The sequence below is a fragment of the Mya arenaria genome, chromosome 4 (assembly GCF_026914265.1).
Source record: "Mya arenaria isolate MELC-2E11 chromosome 4, ASM2691426v1".
Classification (NCBI taxonomy): Eukaryota; Metazoa; Mollusca; class Bivalvia; order Myida; family Myidae; genus Mya; species Mya arenaria.
This window is the reverse complement of record NC_069125.1, coordinates 37,417,526-37,433,755: the sequence shown is the minus strand read 5'-3', so window position 1 is coordinate 37,433,755 and position 16,230 is coordinate 37,417,526. Positions and strand designations below refer to the sequence as shown.

Sequence of the window (16,230 nt, the reverse complement as noted above, 5' to 3'; positions counted from 1 at the left end):
ACTATCTATTTCGGTATGAAATGAGCTATATTCATTATGAATGTCAACTCCTGTGATTTAATAGATTCATAGCAATCTGGTGATGATTTCTTACAGAAAAGTACAAAGGAGAGTTATTTAGTTTTATGGTCTTGCCTGAATGTAATGCCATGGTTTTGATGTTGTTGAGTATGTTCGTAACTAATTAGTTGAAGAACACTCATTTCTCATCAAGTGTGCACTATTATTTTGATATCCAACATTAAGGCTTTGTAATAAAAGTATCATTATAGATGCAAAGAAATAACATTTGTTGATTGTTTTATTGGAACAATAAAGTTCCTAGTGCACATTTTAAGGTGTTCATTACTGGGTTCTAATTTAATTCTATTGGTTTTATTTTCATAGTTCATGTTATTTTTGGTCTTTTAAATGATAAAGTTGGCAGGCCCATCATAAAAGGTATCGGCAGCGCTCTCCTGTTTTCATGGCCTTAGCTTATACAAATGAATGAAATGTAAACTTATAAGTTATTTCTCTCTTTCAGGCAATGGTCTGCCATCTAGCAGTCGTGATGTTGGCGGTGGAGGGCCAAGCCTCACATCTAGCAGTGGGAGTGGGGACTGGGGGCGTGTATCCCATCGGACCCCACCCATATTCTCCTCACCATGGGGCAAGGCTGAGGAGCTAAGAGACCGGGAAGCAGAAAGGGACAGGGAGATAAGCATGGAGAGAAGACGGGAGGAAGATAACAGGTACGGGAATTAAAACGTCTGGCTTCAATTTCTTGGAAGAACCTTAAACTTAACATGCTTAAGTATCTTAGTTCAATTAGCCAAGTAATTTACAAAAACTCATTTTACAAAAACAAATGCATGATGATACTCAAAATATTTCCTTTAAAAGTTTAAAATAAAAATTAAGAGGAAAAAAACACATTTAATACTGAAAATATAATAGTGTGCTTGGCTTGTGATCCTGTTATATGGGAGTAAGCCTAAATTCTGGTCTGCGGTGTAGGACATCATACATTGGCCCAACCTTCTGACTAAGAAAGTCACGACTCAATCTTCTTTTTTAATTAATTATTCCCCCCCCCCCCCAACACACACACACAAACGTACATAAAAGGACACCAGTACTGGATTCTACTCACAATGAGTCATCATGAATCAAGTCACTCATTCAGCCTCCCCTCAAAAGGACACCAGTACTGGTTTCTACTCACAATGAGTCATGAATGGGGTGGTTCGTAAGAGAAATCACTCTGATTGAAAACTAAACTTAAAAATACACACTTTCCAACTTGAAATTCTATTTTATATAGCCTCCACTTTGGCACCATGCAGTCACGTTTTTTTAACCAGACAGGCTCTCAGAGAAATGTAGCATTGATAGAAAGTTCAAGAATCATGACAGGTTTACCTTAACAGCATTTTTTCTATGTAACAATATATCAACAGTTGACAACAGCAATTTCTTGGGTAAAGAGAGATTTACTTACAACCTTAGCATAATGTAATGCTGACGTAATTCCTTTATTTTGTAATAATTTCTTTTAAGTGATAATAACCTCCTCATAATGATTATTGTAATAATAATCAAGAGGTATTACTTAAAAGTCATTATTATCATAGATACGATTGTCTGTTGTCTGTTGTTAGTGCTTTGTGTGCGTTTGATATACTCTAAGTGCCATTGACTTTGTTGTTGGGTTGGGTAAACACTTGAAACCTGCAAAATCTGTAATAGATATTCACATGAAACTTGGTACAAATGTTAATGATAACAATCAGCACTTCGGTAGCAAATTCCTCGGGCCTTTTTTTTCGAATGTAGAAAAGGAAGAAGGTAAATGTCTGCTTTTAACGCTTTTGTAGTTATGAAACAATGACAAAGACATTTTATCTTCATCAGGGAGAGGCGAATCTTAGAGGAAAGGCACAGATATGGCGGTCTGGAGGACAGAATGAGAGAAAGGGACAGAATGCGGGAAAATGAACTGTTGGCCAAATCACGTTCAAGGTCACGGTCACCCATGAGAAATGGCCGTTCTGACTCCGTCAAGTCAGACAGGAGTTACCACGAAAGGCGGCCAGACGAGAACAGTGTCTTGAAAGTGAAGGAGGAGCGCAGGGAAAGTATGACTCATGAAGAGGATCGTTTTTCAGAACGTGACAGGTTTTTGAAAAATGAATTTATGGGTGGAGGTAGTTTACGGACTTCAGAAGCCTTCTTGCAGGCTAGTTTGATGGACAGAGCTCGTATGATGACCCCAGCAGCGTTTTTCGCTGGTGAGAGAGTGCCGCCACACCCTTCCCTCTGGGGAAACCCCTTTGACAAGGGCCCAGTGCCAGTGCCAGTGCCAGTGGACTTGCAGAATAGATTAAATTTTCAGCGAGAAATGGAGCAGGCTAGAGACAATTTGTTAAACCGGTTTCCAGGGCCTGGTGGTCTTCCCCCAGGCTTCCCCCCGGGGTTGTCGCCATTTGAACAAGAGAGACTCCGTGAGGAGATTCTCATGAGAGAAAAAAGAGATTATCTAGAAAGACTTCCTGTATTCGAAAGGGAGCGACTGTTTTATGAAAACAGTAAAATTCCGGGCCTACGCCCCCCTGAGCACCTGCATTCTTCCATTGCTCACACTTTTCCACACACTATGAGTCCAGCATTACACAACCATATAAAGCGGTCCTCACCAGCAGTTATGCCGGGTGCCCCGCCCCCTTTGATCCACAACAGTGGCGGCTTACATTCAAGGGGTCATAACTCACCAGCAGTGAACAAAACAAAAGGAGTTAGTCCCACAGATTCAGTGGGAGAGAGTAAACGGGACTCAAACTCGAATTCAACAGATCCTGATGCTCATTCCAGGTAGTAAAATGGAAATGAAGCGGACTAAATGTTAAGTGAAATTATAACAAATCATGTGGGTGAAATGTGGAAAACTAGGGCTTTGAATTGCTTGGAGCAGTAACTGTGTTTGTGTAGACGTGTTTATAATGTGATATGAATACATTGCCTATGTGACAATGTAAAAAGCATGGATTTATATTGAAGATTCTATATAATACATTCAATATGGATGATCAGGGTTATTCTTAACTATAATGAATTCAATCTAATGATTTTTAAGTGCTTTGATTAACTATGACATAAATTCTTTACATAATTTTGACATTTATATGCGTTGAAGTTATGCCTAATATTCATACTTTTTGTATGAATTAAATACAAATTATAAGATATGCCTGAATTTAATTGTTGTTAAAAGTATTACTATCTTGTCAGATGTATTTTTTCTCTATTGTACGTGTTCTATTTATGATCTCATAATGAATTCTTAACTATTTCTTTGCCAGATTGCTTGTTATTATATTTGAGGGGACATGGAAAATTTGTAATTAATTATTTCTATAAAGTGTGTAATTATCTCTACAAATTTAGGATCAATTAAGCTTATCAAGGTTTCATGAAACTAACTGACAGCAGTAAGTACACTCGTTCAAAATTTGAAATAGAACAAACGAAAAAGCTGAACAAACATGTTTTACTTCCATATTTCTTGTACTTTTTTTAGAAAGAGTTTTAGATTGACCTCAGCAGAAGTTTTAATGTCTTGATCTAATGATCAAAATAATAAGTGACTAAAGTGCACAAGGATCATAACTCCATAGGGATATAGAAGGGCACTCAGACCAGTCAATCGTTTTAATGCTGAGATATGTTTACAAATATGAACCTAGCTGTAAAACAAGAATGCTGAGATATGTTTACAAATATGAACCTAGCTGTAAAACAAGAATGCTGAGATATGTTTACAAATATGAACCTAGCTGTAAAACAAGAATGCCATAGATTCCAACAATTCCTCCGTCTTGCAAGTCTTATTCCACTTTCTATGCCGTACAAGTGCTATCAGAGTAAATGTCAATATTGTCAATCTATTTTATTTATTACTGTATAATGTAATTGTATATTAGCACATTCTTGAAACACACATGAAAATGTATTTCTGTTATAATAATATAATACAGACAGAAGAGTTATTATATGGCAAAAAAAAACAACAACACAATTTACGTAATGCATTTTCTGGAAACAGACCAGATTTCTGTATAATAAAATTGCCATGAAATTGTGAACTACTGAACTGTTGTAGCTTCAGTTTATTACTTCTTGACGTTGTTGCTGTTTTGTTTGAATACTGTTTCACAAAGCTATAAAATAGTGTGATACAGTGGAATAGTAACTATTTATATATAGTGATTGACATTGTTTCATTTTATGAATGCACATGACATGAAATAAATGAAGAAAACTTATCCATGATGTTGATTAGTCCTGTGTTCCATTGTGTAAAGAAAGGGCTTTGTTTCAGTTTGTGAAGCTTGTAGGCTTCAGAGACTCCTTTGAAAGGTTGATTACCTTAAATCACTGTGTATAGGACACACTTTTTTCTACCAGAGATCGCCACCAAAAAAATGCCTGCACCTTCATTAATTTAAGATTTAACCAAATTTGTTTACACATTTCCTGTTTTTCGGAGCTTTTAGAAACTTTGATAATGTTTAACCCATTAAAAGGTTGTGTTTATCATAAATCTTTTGTTTCAACTGTTTCATGATATATATATAAATAACCAAATGGTGTTTCCTTTAATTATTTAAATAATGTGTTTGGGAGTTACAGAGAATGCAATGAAAGCCCCCAGATATCTCCGGGAATATGAGAGTAGGTCATTCAGTACACCTTGTCATGGCTTGGCATTGCTTCTAGTACCTAATCCATCAACGGCCAAAGCTGAATCAACTGATTTTAATCACCAGAAAACTGGCACTGGAACTATTTTTGTCTCTGTTTGGATAACAAGAAATACAGTATTTAAGGTCTTGATACTTAAAGGGACTAGACACCAGATGTTACCAAGATATAAAAGAAGAAAATTGTCAAAAACTTACATAAAAATGATATAATTTTGAACAACGCATTAAATCTTACTAACTGATGTATCATATGTATCTTTCGCATTTTCTGCATACTTTTCCATTTGATATTTACTGGTTCTGTGTAAGACATAAATCCCAGTAAATTTAAAAATAGCGTTGGTATATTTATCTGTACTAATTGTGTGACTTTCACATGTTAAATATACACTATATAAACTGGGTAACCAATATACAATATTTTAAACAGCTAAAACAGCGACAAAATATTATTTTAATAAAGTAAAATGATGTATTTTTGGCATTATACTAGTTCATAATGACAATTCTAGGCTTATTTTGAGGAAATACTGTAATTGCCAATTATGAAACCATCTGGTGTCTAGTCCCTTTAACAGATAAAGATAGTATAACACTTGCAGAAGACTAGAAATTGTCCAGACTCCACATTTCATGATTTCAGATTTTATTGTCTTAAGCTTTGGTTGATTTTTATTTCCAAATTAAAGTCTGTATGGAGACAATAAAACCTTGTGCCCTCTGGCTTCAGACAAGATTATTGAAATTCAGTTGCCATATTTGCACTTTGAGGAAATTATGAACCCAAAGGTAGGTTAAATCCGACATCGATTTAAAAGTTCTTTCCAATACATACTAGTGGAAAAAAGAAGCTGCATGCAAAAACGTACTGGTAGTTGTTCTTCATTAAAGAAGCAGGCTTTAAAGCTAATTGAATTCTGAAAAAAAATGCCATATGTGGTCAAACAAGCAAGCTTGGAGATGCAATATATAGCAGTGAAACAAAGGGAGTGTCAACATGGGGTTGATAACAGATTTTAGCATGAGGGATCCAGGCCCCAAAGCAGGTTAAGTGGCTGAAATGGTTTTCAAAGCAATTCATATCTGTATTCTTAGTTAACCTCCTACATGTATTTATATGAAAATGTCCTGCAGAAATATACTTTAACATCTGAACTTAATCATCCCTTATATATTATCAACGTCTGTTTTTGATCCTCTAATGTTCTTGTATGGTGTTTGGGTGCACATATCTACAAGTTAAGTTCTATCAATTGTTGGGTGCATACATCTACAAATTAAGTTCTATCAATTGTTGGGTGCAATATATCTACAAATCAAGTTCTATCAATTGTTGGGTGCATATATCTACAAGATAAGTTCTATCAATTGTTGGGTGCATATATCTACAAATAAAGTTCTATCAATTGCTGGTCGCGCATATCTACAAGTTAAGTTCTATTTGTTTGGGTTAATTTGTTAGGGGCACACATATACAAGTTAAATTTTATTCATTGTTGGGTGCTCATATTTTGGAAGTTAAATTGCATAAATTGCAGAAGCTAAAACATCACATAGCACCCTAGAGTACCCTTGCTTAAATGCATATAAGTCTCGCTGAAAGTCGTATTTCAAAACCAAATCTTTTCAGGGATTTCCAATTTTCGAAGCATATATCATTCCAATACAAACAAGTGAAATTGTTGAATTGATATCTCATACCTCATTAGAAAAAGTAGATGGAATGGAAATCAAGTGCTGGTGAAATATTTCAACCAAAACATGCAATACGGCTGCAGAGTAATTGACATTTATGAATGTTGGATATTAGATATGAGTTTGTCTGGAAATAAAAGTGTAGCATTTGAATTTAACCTAGTAACCTTGTTTTTTTTACCACACAGATATATTGCCTGTTTGTTCTCAAACTTTCTCTAAAATTTGACCTAATGACCTAGTTTTTTAACCCAATGTGACCCACCTTTAAAGTCTACCAATATTACCTCAAGATCATTCTGACCACAATTTGAACAAATTCTGACGAATCAATACCAATATTTGGTTCCTGACATGCTTTTTCAAATATTTGACATAGTGGCCTAGTGTCTGACCTCATGTGACCCAGTTTCAAACTAGTCAATGAACTCATCAAGGAAAACATTCTGGTGTGATTTCTTCATTGGTAACAAATTGAATTATATCCAAGTTTAAACATAATCTGAACAATCATTAACATGATTTGATTCCAGAACAAAAAAAATGTAAGATTTGACCTAGTGACCTCATTTTTATCACATGTGAACCTGTTTAAAATATGTCTAAGAGCTGTACAAGGGGAAAAATTCTGATTTTTTTTTATGAATAGTGGACCAAATATAATGCCTCTAGTATGTTCCAAAGATTTTCTAAGATTTGACCTTGTGACCTATTTTTGACCCTTATGGTCAACTTTAACAGGGGCTTGAGACTTGATCAAGAGGAACATTCTCACCAAGTTTAAACATTATCTAGACAATCCCAATTAAGCTACGGGTCCAATTATATGGTTCCAGACAAACATATTTTAAAATTTGACCTTGGTTTTTTTATATCACATGTGACCCAGTTTTAAATTTTTCCAAAAGTTTATCAAGGGAAACATTCTGATCATGTTTGATGCATATTGGACCAAATATAATGCCTCTAGTTTATAACAATGATAGTGCTCAAGTTTAACCTTGTGAACTAGTTTTTTACTCCATGTGACCCACTTAAACAAGCAGTAGAAATTTGATCAAAGGGAACATTCTGAGCAAGTTTGAACATAATCTGACCAATCCCTATTTAGATATGGTTCAGGACCATAAAAAGTGTGACGGACGGACAGATGGAATGACAGATGGACAGCACTAGAACAATATTTCCCTCCCGAAACCTTCTCTTCGGCAGGTTATAACAAACTAACTTAAAGATACTACTATTAACATTTTGGGATGTCATATCAAAAGCACTCTAGGTATTATGCAATAACATCAACTATGTTTGTATTATTAATTATTTAAAGTGACAATCTTACTCAAAATTATTACATACACATGTATAACAAACATACATTTTGAGTGATAAGCCTTAAACTACTTACTAAACAATGCACTTTTGGAAATTATTAATTACAAATAACAAGATTTTGACCATGTATTTACTTGCTGAACATGCAAAAATATTAAATGATTGGTGAATGCTAAAAGATTTACTCTGATCTACTATCATTTCATATGGTAGAAATACCGTGTTTTCTGCACCTTTCTTTCAAATTAAACTCGGTATCTGTCATAAGAACCATTGTTCTTGACATTTATTCATCTTTTTTGGTTTATAAAAACAATTTTATTATTGTGGTAATTTTGTTTGGGAGTAATAGTGCATCTTTAAAAAAATATTTTTAAGTTAAACATACATGAAATGTATAGTAAATTGTTTGTATTCCATTCGTCATGCTGAATTTACGAGAAAACCTTGAATAAATGAATTCCAAATCAATTCTAATTGCAACTTCTGATCTTTTTTACAACAACAAAGTAACACATCATGTTTTATACTTTATTTTTCATTTGTTAAACCTTAATACATAAATATAATTATAAGCACTTAAAATAAAGAAATAATAGCTAACATATATCACTCACAATGGAAGATGCTCTTGAAAAAAAACATTTGCCTGTTAAATAGGTAAACAAAAATAACACTTATTTCGCTGAGGCAATTGTTAAACAGAAAAACAAGGTTGGTGCCTTAATGCAAGCCCTTTACAATGTTTTTGCCCTACAGAGAGTTGGGGACAATCAGGAGTTTGACTGTAGACAACAGGTGATTCCTGAAAAAAAATACCAAAATGTTTATAAACTTGGCTGGATTTTACCTCCAGTCTTTTTTTCTTTGGATCTACTCCAATGACAGGGATCTTTACAAACTGCCCATTGAAAGTCAGAATGGCCTTAACAAATATGAAATAAAAAATACTGATAAGCCCATTTGGCAAATTAATTGACACAATTTTTTGTCAATCTCCCTGCTTGGTGGATGGGGTAAGACAACAAATTGCGGTTTGCCTAAATCCTTGGTTTAAGCCTTCAGCACAGCACCACGGGCGTGGAAAAACACTTTATAGGTTCAGAAACAGTTTTGGTGTATTGTTATAATTGTGTATCCTACTGGATAAGCGAAATGTTGCCACACATAGCTGACAACCATTAAATAATCACAGACACACACTAAATGGAAGAGTGACAAGGAACTGAATCTGCATATTTTACTAAAACATATTAAAACAAAAAACAACACAAGCAGGACGCAATGCTTGTCCATATTTCTCATACTATCTTTTAGCATGTCTCAACTGTATTTTAGCCAGAGTGAAGGGACTTATGCTTCACATAATCATACCATGTTGCCAGCGACGCCAATGCTCTGACCAAAACAGAGGATGATGTATTACTTATTTCTTTTATGTTTCACAATGCATAATCGCGTTCGGCTTTTCAATTGCATGGAACCAGAGAATAATTGAGTGGGAATTCACATATGCATACAACGTTGCCAGTGACGTCAATTCTCTGACAAAAATAGAAGATGCTCTATGACTGATTTCTCTTATGTTTCACAATGCATTATCGCATTCAGCTCCAATTGCATTGAACAGGAGAATATTTTAATACATTTAGAAACTCACAGAGTGGGAATTTACATGCATACAACGTTGCCAATGACCAAAATTGAAGATGCTGTATGACTTATTTCTCTTATGTTTCACAATGCAGTATCGCTTAGGCTTATCAACTGCAGGGAATAGGAGTATATTTTAATACATTTAGAAACTCACAGAGTGGGAATTGAAACCAAACTTAAAACAAACGTACTGGAGATTCAGGGAAGAACCAGTAACATATTCTATAATCCTCAGTTTCACTCCAATTCTTAAAAAAATGTTTAACAGCAGAAAATATAAAATGAGTATTCTTTAACTGTTAAGTAATACTAGCAATCAATTGATTAATAAAAAAACCAACATATACATGTATTTGTGATATATAATTGCAGCAAGTTCAAATATAGAAAACACACAATTCTAGTATATATATATATATATATATAAAACAGGGGCCGGACCCATAAAGACTTTTATTAAATTTGAAAACTTCCACCTTATTTCTAAGTTGAATTTAAAGAAAACTTCCAGTGGTTGTACATTTAAGAAATGAATATATATAAATAGCCTTAATAATAAATACGGGTTAGGGAGCACTTTCTCGCCTGTACCAATTATTCGCCAACCCTGTAAAACCGTTGATTAGCAAATTCCATTCTGATTATGTACCATACAAATGATAATTTGTGGTGAAATATAGCTTTAAAATGAGAAAATTAATATTAATCTCTTAAAATGAGCTATTTGTCAGCAATACATGTTGAAATTGCACCAGGTTGCATCATTTTCCTGCCAGTGGGGGATTAATATTTCTACCACTCGAGAAAATGGAAAATCCTCGTTTAAATAATGCAACATATTCAAAATTTATAGAAAATAAAACAAATAAAATATTTTGTTGTCAATAAGGATTATTTTTTTTAAATGTTTTTAAATGTAAAGGGGGCATGTTATTGGTACAGTATGATGTTACAGTGGATTCTAGCGAGTATGTCTGGTTTGCCAATTTGGTTTTACAGAGGAAACTCACTAAACCAGACAATGTCCGGACTGGGCAAAATTTCCGGTTTAGTGAGGATTTGATGTAAGGAGTAAGTTTACTCAAAATATTAACTGAGTTAACCATTAAAGGGAAGTTGATGTTTAGACAGAGGTTGAGACATGATTCAAGCACATGCGAAAGTGATAAACATAATTAAACATTTCTGCATTTTTATAATCATCTTTTTTCCAAGTCTTAAAATGAAACAACTCGCGTAATTTAATGCCTGTTAAGTAACAAACAAATTAATGTTTCAATCAATTTTCTTTTCACAAGTTTGATTATCGTTTGATTATCACGCGGCAGTCAATCCACAGTGCAATCATCATTATCGATTATCGAGTTAACACAACATCACAGGTGCAATATTTAACGACGCACCGGCTGTCAAAACAAAGTGACACGCGACTCACGAATTCCTAATACACAAAATCATTTTGACATGTTTGAACAAATGTACGTCCAGTTTTGTGAGGTAAAATTATGTTGACAACTAACAAATGTTCTCGATATTTTGTCCGGTATCCGGAATTCCGAGGTTCTGGTTTTGTAGGGATTATTTTACATTGAAAATAGAAGGGGAAAACCGGGACTCTGAAAAAAAGTCCGGTATCCCGAGGATTCCGGTCTTGTGGAGATCCGGTTTAGTAAGTTTCCACTGTACGATGATACTCATTATAAGCACATATTATTTATAACATCATTTAAAACAGAATTTAGATCAGGGGCCTTACTTTCTACCCGTGAAATTTCACACAATCTCAAAGTATTTTTCTAGTTATTCAAAAGAACAAAAAGAGGCCCCTTACCAGTACATATGACTAATCTTATGAAAAGTATAGGAGTTTTCCCTCGCTAGAACATATGACTAAATTTGATGAAAAGTAAATGGGTTATATATTCATTGTTTCTGCATGAATACTGCCCCAAAACTATTAAACAAAATAGCACGGTTATAATCTATATTTCTATTGCACACTTTATATTTCATATATTTCATTTGTATGAAAAAATAATAAAATAAAGTTGAACTGTAAAGAAAACAAAGCAAAAATATAAAAGGACAAAGAAATATACATGTTTGTTCATATTCGACATTTCTTGCTTTGGCCTTTGATTTTTACAAAATCCTCGTGTTTATTATCAGTTATACAATGCCTTATACAATGGGCTTAAGTTAACAACATTGTTGACAGGATCGTTGTTAACTTTCAAATCTGTGATACTCTAAAGGTTTCATGGACACACAAGTGATCTAAGGTACTTGTCACAAATATTGAGATATCTGAATCAGCTATGCTTGTTTCATCTATATATGAGAACATAAAAAAAAATGTATCCCCTTTTAAAGTCAACAACAACACTGTTAACTTTAATAAAGTTCTGAACAATCAGCCCAATGTATGTTAATAAAAAGTTACTTCAATCTAAGTTCATCATTACCTTTCTACAGAAACAATTACCAGTAGGCGAGTAGTTCTCGGACACTAGTAGTTCTCCGACACTCGTGATTTTTGCCTCATTTTGGAAGTTACATATCAAGCACCTGATTTAAATCAATCAAGTGTTTAAAAAATTTCAGAAGGTACCAAATCTTTTCATTGATAAGGATTATAGGACGTTAAATTCCAAAAGTTTCCAGTTGTTTACAAAATCACATTTTACCTCCGCTAGGAATCATAATTTTAGTGCGCATGCGCAAAAAGCACAACTTAAAATACGGGCAACAGTTAGGTTAAACGATTAGTTCGGTAAACTTCCTTTTTTTACGCAGACGATATTCTGCATTTATGAAAATATTCATGTTAAGTCAGGTGTTTACATTACACATGTGCTAAAAAATATTTCATTTTTATGAGCTTCATGGTCTATGTATATATGTACAAGTAGATTAGTTTTTAATGAAAAATAATAAGATATATATTACCTACTGGTTTGAAAATTCCACTTTTAAATATTTTAAATAAAAAAAATCACATGTTTCCGGTTTTGTTGATCATTTAAGGGAGTGTCCAAGAACTACTTCTGTCGAACTAAAATTTAACCCCTTTTGAGCACCACATTCGAAGCCTATGAGAACGGACTTATATTGTTCAATTTCACTTAATTTTGCATTATTTCAACAGAAGAAGAGCTGAAGTTTGTTATAAACATTGGAATATCATATCATCTTTTAAAATAAGGATACTTTATCGATAAAACTTCTAAAAGTGTCTGAGAACTACTCCCCTACTGGTATAGCTTTAAAGCTGGAATGTTTAAGAAATTCTTGAAACAAATGTCAGTTTGTAGATACAATTGAAAAGCTTATAATTAAAATGCCAACAAGTGATTTGTTCATGTGGCAAAAACAATAAATACTTGACAAATGATGGTTACAAAGTCAGAAGTCTTATTGGTGAATAAACCACATCATAATGCCTTTATCATAGAATTGGAAATATTGTCATTTACTCGGCCTTAGCAGTTGGCACAAAATAATTTTTGAAGCCCAAGCATTTGAGGGTATCAAATTAATCCAATGCATAGATCCAAAGAAAACTCTGAAGACCCATACAGTTCCGTAAACTTTGGAGCTCTTAGACCCATAGCTCTGGGTATTTCTTTAGGCACAGACAACATCTAACCAGCCACTGAACTTCAAGCTGCTGCGATGATCGTATTGTTTTATAGTGAGGGTTACCAAACACTGAACCATTTGCTCCATATGGCAGAAAAAAAGCTTAGGGGCAAGTTGTAAGCCAGTCCAACTAAAACTAAACACTTGTGTCAGAACGTCCCTCCCAGCGAGAGAACATCAAAACAAACGTCACAGACTCGGACTGGCTTAGGGAGGTTGTATTTAATAATAGGCATGTCTTTTGCTGAACACTTTGAACACAATAGCCTTCCACAGTGTCGGCTGAAATGATAAATAAGAACAAATTTGTAAGAATATAATTAACAAATATAAACGTTTGCTATAAATACATATCACAACAGTTTTTCTCAGTTTACAAGGGTCATAACTCAAGAAATAATTTTGCAAGATTGATAGGATTTCCTACCTATATACCAATGGACATTGTTCACATGTTTACCAAGTTTCATGTGCATATTTCCAGTGCTTTTCAAGTGATGGCCAAAATAAAACTGTATAGGACACCACAAGAAAGACGTCAAAGATATGATAAAACATCATGTGTTTATAATTAAACATAGAAGTTAAAAATAAAAGTTTTAAAGGAGAAGAGCAAATAAACATTCAAAGCAGAAGAACCATATAAATACTTCCTGATGTATACTGTCATGTATGAAAGTAAAATATATTACCAATGATGTCTCCTTGTTTTGATGCTGAACTTGATGTTACATTCCAGACAAGTTTCACCATCACTCCATGGAGGCTCCTTAGCCAACATGTCTGAAATATAGAAACAATTACTAGATTTTAACCTACATTTCCAGTCCATAAGTTGCATAAATGTAGAAACATTTACTAGATTTTAACCTACATTTCCAGTCCATAAGTTGCATAAATGTAGAAACATTTACCGTATTATACTATGCATAGGACGCACTTTTTTACCCCAGATTATTGACTAAAAAATTGCCTGCATCCTTTCTATGCTATTAGGATTTAATCAGTTTTTCACAAGTCCATTTCAGGCCAAAAATGGCGGACCGGAGACGAACGGGGTAATGGTAAATGCCGATACTGTGTCCATCGAAGAGAACAACTGACGTAGGTAAAATCACTCAAGTTAACACACACACAAATATATTGAATGTTTACTTTAAAATGATTTATTGAGAAATAAATTGAAAACAAACATGAGTGTTTACTTTTTTTATAAAAGGGACGCTGCTCACAAAAACTCGATGTGAGTCAACGCTTTAACTGGATTGAGTTATAACGGCATCGGTAAATCGGGATATGAGGTAAATATCAATTACACATACTAGATTATAACCTTCATTTCCAGTCAATGAAATCACATATCCAATAACTATCATACTTAATTGTTAGGACTAAAGTTTAATGCAAACTTGAGATCATTTTCAGACCTCATTTCTTCATCTAAGATGACATCTAACATGTTGTCAAAGTCAATTAACAACCTTAAATGACATCATATGGTACAGTTGATTTTTCTCAAAATGCCATATTAATGTCTGTTTGTTTGTTTTTTTAAACATTAACTTTTTAAACAATTGAAGAACTTATTATCTATTAAATCAATTTTATGACATTCCTATGCAGACTTAGTCTTAAATTCTTATGCACATATCAATACAGACAAATTCGACTCCAAATTTTGAAAAAAACGTCTCTGTTCTAGGAGTTGATTCTCACAACAAAATGTTCAGTTTGTTGTAATCCCCCTGATGAACATGCCATCAGCCCCCACATCCCTCCACCCCCAGTGGGGCTCAGCATAGGTGCATTATCTCTCAAACTCTCTGAAAAAAGAACAATGTCATAAACTTACCCAACAGTTTAAATAGCAGCTGTCTGGTAGCGACAGGGGCGTTAAACACACTGAGTCCATGCTTGTTGACCTCTCCTAGGGGGGAACCAGCCCGCACCAGGGCTCGACACAGGTTACCATTACCATTCATATAGGCCAGTAATAGTGCTGAAACACAATCATTAATTAATAAATATAAATAATAATTATTAACTAGAGGCCACTCTTTTATTTGTCCCACTGACCTAGTTTTTTACCCCACATGACCCTATCAGTAGGCAATGCTTCAAACCAAATATTTAAGACCTAGTCCTTGTGGCTTCAGACAAGAAAATTTTAAAGTTTTTTCCTATATAAGCCTATGTAAAACTTGTGACACCCAGGGTGAGGCCTCTTTTCACCACAGGTGCACAAATTGAACAATCTTGGTAGCGGGCTACTAGGTTATGCCACATATAAAATGCCAATGTCTTGTTGGTTTAGACAAGAAGTTTTTTGTTCTATATAAGCCTATGCAAAACTTGTGACTCCCCCCAGGATAGGGCCTCTTCTCCCCAGGGGCATAAATTGAACAATCTTGGTAGAGGACCACTTGGTTATGATACATACCAAATATTGAATGCGTAGGCCTTGCATTTTCAGACAAGAAGATTTTTAAACACTTTCCTTATATAAGCCTATTGACCGCGGATGACCCAATGTGGAACTTGACCTAGATTTTATAAAGATGATCAGTCTGACCAAGTTTCATAAAGATTAGGCTAAAATTGTGACCTCTATTGTGTTCATAAGGTTTTTCTAATATCTGACCTAGTGACCTAGTTATTGACTGCGGATGACCCAATATCGAACATGACCCAGATTTTATAGAGATGATCATTCTGACCAAGTTGCATTAACATTAGGCTAAAATTGTGACCTCTATTGTGTTCACAAGGTTTTTCTACTAATTGACCTATTGACCTAGTTATTGACGGTAAATGACCCAATATCGAACTTGACCTAGATTTTATAGAGATGATCATTCTGACCAAGTTACATTTAGATTAGGCTTAAGTTGTGACCTCTATTGTGTTCACAAGGTTTTTATACTAATTGACCTAGTGACCTAGTTATTGACCGCGAATGACCCAATATCAAACTTGACCTATATTTTTCTAGAGATGATCATTCTGACCAAGTTGAATTGAGTTAAGCCTAAAATTGTGACCTCTATTGTGTTCACAAGGTTTTTCTACTAATTGACCTAGTGACCTAGTTTTTGACCTGGGTTGACCCAATATGGAATTTGACCTAGCTTATGTTAAGATGATCATTCTGACCAAGTTT

General features: G+C 34.2%; 2 protein-coding genes across 5 annotated transcripts in view; one reads left to right on the top strand and one right to left on the bottom strand.

The window, feature by feature from the left end:
• The window catches only part of LOC128230573 (autism susceptibility gene 2 protein-like), a 121,755-nt gene extending 117,451 nt beyond the window's left edge, over positions 1 to 4,304 (top strand). For all 3 annotated transcript variants that reach the window (XM_052942980.1, XM_052942978.1, XM_052942979.1), the window contains 2 exons: positions 527 to 734; positions 1,897 to 4,304. In XM_052942980.1, the coding sequence (XP_052798940.1) occupies positions 527 to 734; positions 1,897 to 2,857 (1,169 nt within the window). In that variant the 3' untranslated portion in view covers positions 2,858 to 4,304. The remainder of the gene's footprint in view (positions 1 to 526; positions 735 to 1,896) is intronic.
• A 3,985-nt stretch (positions 4,305 to 8,289) lies between these two features.
• LOC128232918 (rabankyrin-5-like) overlaps positions 8,290 to 16,230 on the bottom strand; it is a 60,629-nt gene continuing 52,688 nt past the window's right edge. For both annotated transcript variants that reach the window (XM_052946720.1, XM_052946721.1), the window contains exons 23-25: positions 14,923 to 15,069; positions 13,763 to 13,853; positions 8,290 to 13,352 (exon numbers count right to left, since the gene is read on the bottom strand). In XM_052946720.1, the coding sequence (XP_052802680.1) occupies positions 13,220 to 13,352; positions 13,763 to 13,853; positions 14,923 to 15,069 (371 nt within the window). In that variant the 3' untranslated portion in view covers positions 8,290 to 13,219. The remainder of the gene's footprint in view (positions 13,353 to 13,762; positions 13,854 to 14,922; positions 15,070 to 16,230) is intronic.